This window comes from Lactuca virosa, chromosome 3, assembly GCF_052849685.1.
Source record: "Lactuca virosa cultivar CGN04683 chromosome 3, Lactuca_virosa_CGN04683_v6, whole genome shotgun sequence".
NCBI classification, from domain to species: Eukaryota; Viridiplantae; Streptophyta; class Magnoliopsida; order Asterales; family Asteraceae; genus Lactuca; species Lactuca virosa.
The window spans coordinates 46,539,910-46,543,211 of record NC_136428.1 but is presented as its reverse complement, the minus strand read 5'-3'; the positions used below and the strand labels follow the sequence as shown (position 1 = coordinate 46,543,211).

Genomic DNA, 3,302 nt, shown 5'->3' with positions numbered 1-3,302 from the left:
GATTTCTGCAACCATGATATATATATATATATATATATATATATATATATATATATATATATATATATATATATATATATATATATATATATATATATATATATATATATACATACTAGATGTGTACCTGCGCAAAGCAGCGACGATAAATTCTTCTTTTGTCAAAATGTTTTCTTATGAGGAAATAATTATTAGTTATTATGTAATAAAAAATTCACAATTGTTAAATATAATATTTATGTTTAGAAGTTATATTTATATTGTCTGTTTATATATTTTATGTAATTTAATTATTATCGGTGTCTAGTTTACGAAATATAAGTTAATTTATATAGATGATTTTAATATTTTGAAATTGTCATTTTGCTCAAAATTAATTTTCTTAGTAACTTTTTTATATCAAGTCTTCAAACTTTTGTCAAGTATTAATGATTTATTTTTACATAATTTATTTGTACAAAAAGTTTTGTTTCTTATACCTCTTAAAATTTAAGATATGACTAATATGCTTTATAATATATATATATATATATACATATATATATATATATATATATATATATATATATACATATATATATATATATATATATATATATATATATATATATATATATATAGAGAGAGAGAGAGAGAGAAAGAGCTAGGTTCATTTGTTTAAACTAATTATTGTATTATTGTATGCATAAATGTGGGTCAATCAAAATTAAATAAAAAATTAAATAATTAAATAAATAAATAAGAGTAATAAAGTAATTTTATAAATAACTTCCATAAATACTTCCTAAAACTATGCTAGTTATTTTGACTTTGACCTAATTTCTTCTCATTCTTATATACACGGCCGTTCACTGTCAAAAACCCTATTCCACCATAAAAAAACTTCCACCGATCCCCATCAATAATTGAATTCGATTTCTGAATCTGAATGTACCCATTCATCTTCAACCGCTCATTAGATCGAGCTAAGGGATCAGTCGATCAATGGGGACAATCGACGGGATCTTCGTCGACAAATAAGCAGAAGCAGCTCGCGAGGTAAGGTGGCATCAATCTTCGATGATCTGCCCTAGGCCTTCTTGATCTCATCTCCGACCATGTCCCTCCAGGTCACCGTCGTCGCCAACCCTTGAACCACATCCACCGAGTTCCTCCGTCAACCCTTACATCCATGGTTTTTGTCGTCGTACTGGAACGTCTTCTCAATCGCCGCCCCAACGTTGCACATTGCATCCGTACGTACTCTGTTCTCTCTTCTCGATCATCTCTATTTAACAGAAAATAGAGACGCCTCAATGATTTTGAGATTCACGCAGTACACACGTTCTCACATCTCCATTGAAGTGCCCATAAAGTTTTCCCATCTCCATTGAAGTACCCATTAAGTTTTCCCCAATTCTTCAGGAAGCTACGTCTATGGTCTATATGCACATCACCATGAATTTACCCTAAGAAGCGGAGATACCAGAAGAAACTATGATGAAAAGAGCACCACCTGTTTCATCTTCATTGTTTTCAAAATCCCAGAATTTGTGGCTTATTTGGAAGCTTTTGATTCTTCTGAGCATCATTTTTTAGTCATGACACTTGCACGAATTCAGTTTTATTATGATACTTCCCCACAGTCTTCTTCAGGTCGAGTTTATCGGCAATCTCAGCTTCCGATGATCGATGATGAGGGTTTTGAAGGAAACCCTAGAATTGCTTACTTGTTTCTAGTCCGTCGCGATCTGTCCCTTGATTTCCTCTGGCAAAGCTTCTTCGAGGTTAGTGCTAAAAACATTTCTGTAGTGTTAAATCATCCATTAATCAGTTATCATCATCATCCCATCTCTTTCTTCGTTTCTGTATCATTTGATTGGATTTAAATACGGTTAATCAGATGAATACATAGCTTGATTTAATCAACATTGAATTACTAAAAATGTAAACGAATCAGGGGTGTTTATATGCACTATTTGAAAGCGATTATAGCAAATTGAAGAATGTGTTTTATCTGAACACCCAAAACTTCATTGATAGCTAGTAATTTAATTTCGAACACTTCCATGGATCATTCATAGATCTTAAATTGCTGGGATTTGTTCTCTTGTCCATAAATCCATAGAGTAAATAACATATGTGCAGAATGCTGATGCAGCGAATTACTCAATTTATGTTCATTCAGAGCCTGGTTTCATATTCGATGAAACCACCACAAGGTCCAACTTCTTCTACAATCGACAGTTAAGCAACAGCATCAAGGTAATCAAAGATTCCTCTTTGTATTTCTTTCCTAGTGTTCTATAAATTCTTTATCTTTATAATCATCAAATCAATAGCATTCAAATTGTCTATTTTCTTGTGAAATGATTTCAGTGGTGATGTTGCAGGTAGATTGGGGTGAATCAACCATGATTGAAGCCGAAAGATTGCTTCTTCAAGCAGCTCTTGAAAATCCAGCAAACCAGAGATTTCTTCTCTTATTAGACAGGTAAGTATATCCTTAAAAGACTGTTGTTATAGTAGCTATAGTTATAGCAAATCAGAGTAAATGACCATTTTAGCCTTTTCCTGCAGCTGTGTTACCTTGTACAATTTTACCTATATTTACAACTATCCCATGGGCTCTTCTAAAAGTTTTGTGGACAGGTAAGTGGGCAACCATCTCTTGTAATAATCCCTTATTTTAAAATTTAAATTAAACCTCTCTTTTTTTCATTCTATAAAGGGTATATAAGTAATTTTACTCTGGTCTGTGTATTGATCTTGGGTTTATGTTCTTGTTTTTAAGCTTTCTTGATATGAAAGAAGGTCGCTATAATCCTAGGATGTCTTCTATTATACCAATGAGGAAATGGCGAAAAGGCTCACAGGTTAATTATATTTTCATTTTTAATATTATTATAAAACTGTATGCAAATGTACATATTTTAACAATTTTATTGGCTTTTTAAAATGAAAATATCAGTTGACTGCTTTAATTCGAAGCCATGCAAAAGTTGTTGCATATGATGACGTCATATTAAAAAATATTTTTAATGGAGTCTGATGTATGATGATAAAAGAGGCAAATTTGGTCTAAAAGCTTGAACTCTATCCTAAAGTTATGGGTTCTGAACATGTCAATTGCTCTAAAAGGTACAGTTTGTTCTTGACCAGTTTTTTGGCTGCATTTTATGAATTGATTCATATTTCAATTTATGTTTTTTTTTCTAATTTAACACTTCATTTATGTGGACAGTGCAGGATCTTGACAAGGTTGAATTCTGAAAAGGTATCAACTATGTTTATGTAGATGATTCAATGTATGATATTAGTGA

At 31.4% G+C, this 3,302-nt stretch overlaps 1 protein-coding gene across 1 annotated transcript; it reads left to right on the top strand.

Moving 5' to 3' along the window:
* The first annotated feature begins 1,171 nt into the window (after positions 1–1,171).
* On the top strand, positions 1,172–3,031 carry LOC145163467 (glycosyltransferase BC10-like). Its single transcript, XM_079082305.1, has 7 exons — positions 1,172–1,235; positions 1,405–1,766; positions 2,128–2,244; positions 2,373–2,473; positions 2,560–2,631; positions 2,774–2,855; positions 2,951–3,031. Exons 1-7 carry the CDS (start codon positions 1,172–1,174, stop codon positions 3,029–3,031), a joined length of 879 nt encoding a protein of 292 aa, XP_078938431.1.
* Positions 3,032–3,302: the final 271 nt, after the last annotated feature.

Bases quoted from the DNA above. Each gene is read 5' to 3' on its own strand.
- LOC145163467 (XM_079082305.1), top strand. From the start codon at position 1,172: ATGGTTTTTGTCGTCGTACTGGAACGTCTTCTCAATCGCCGCCCCAAC. The intron at 1,236-1,404 runs GTACGTACTCTG...CCAATTCTTCAG, and splicing joins CAACGTTGCACATTGCATCC to GAAGCTACGTCTATGGTCTA. The intron at 2,474-2,559 runs GTAAGTATATCC...CTTTTCCTGCAG, and splicing joins TTTCTTCTCTTATTAGACAG to CTGTGTTACCTTGTACAATT.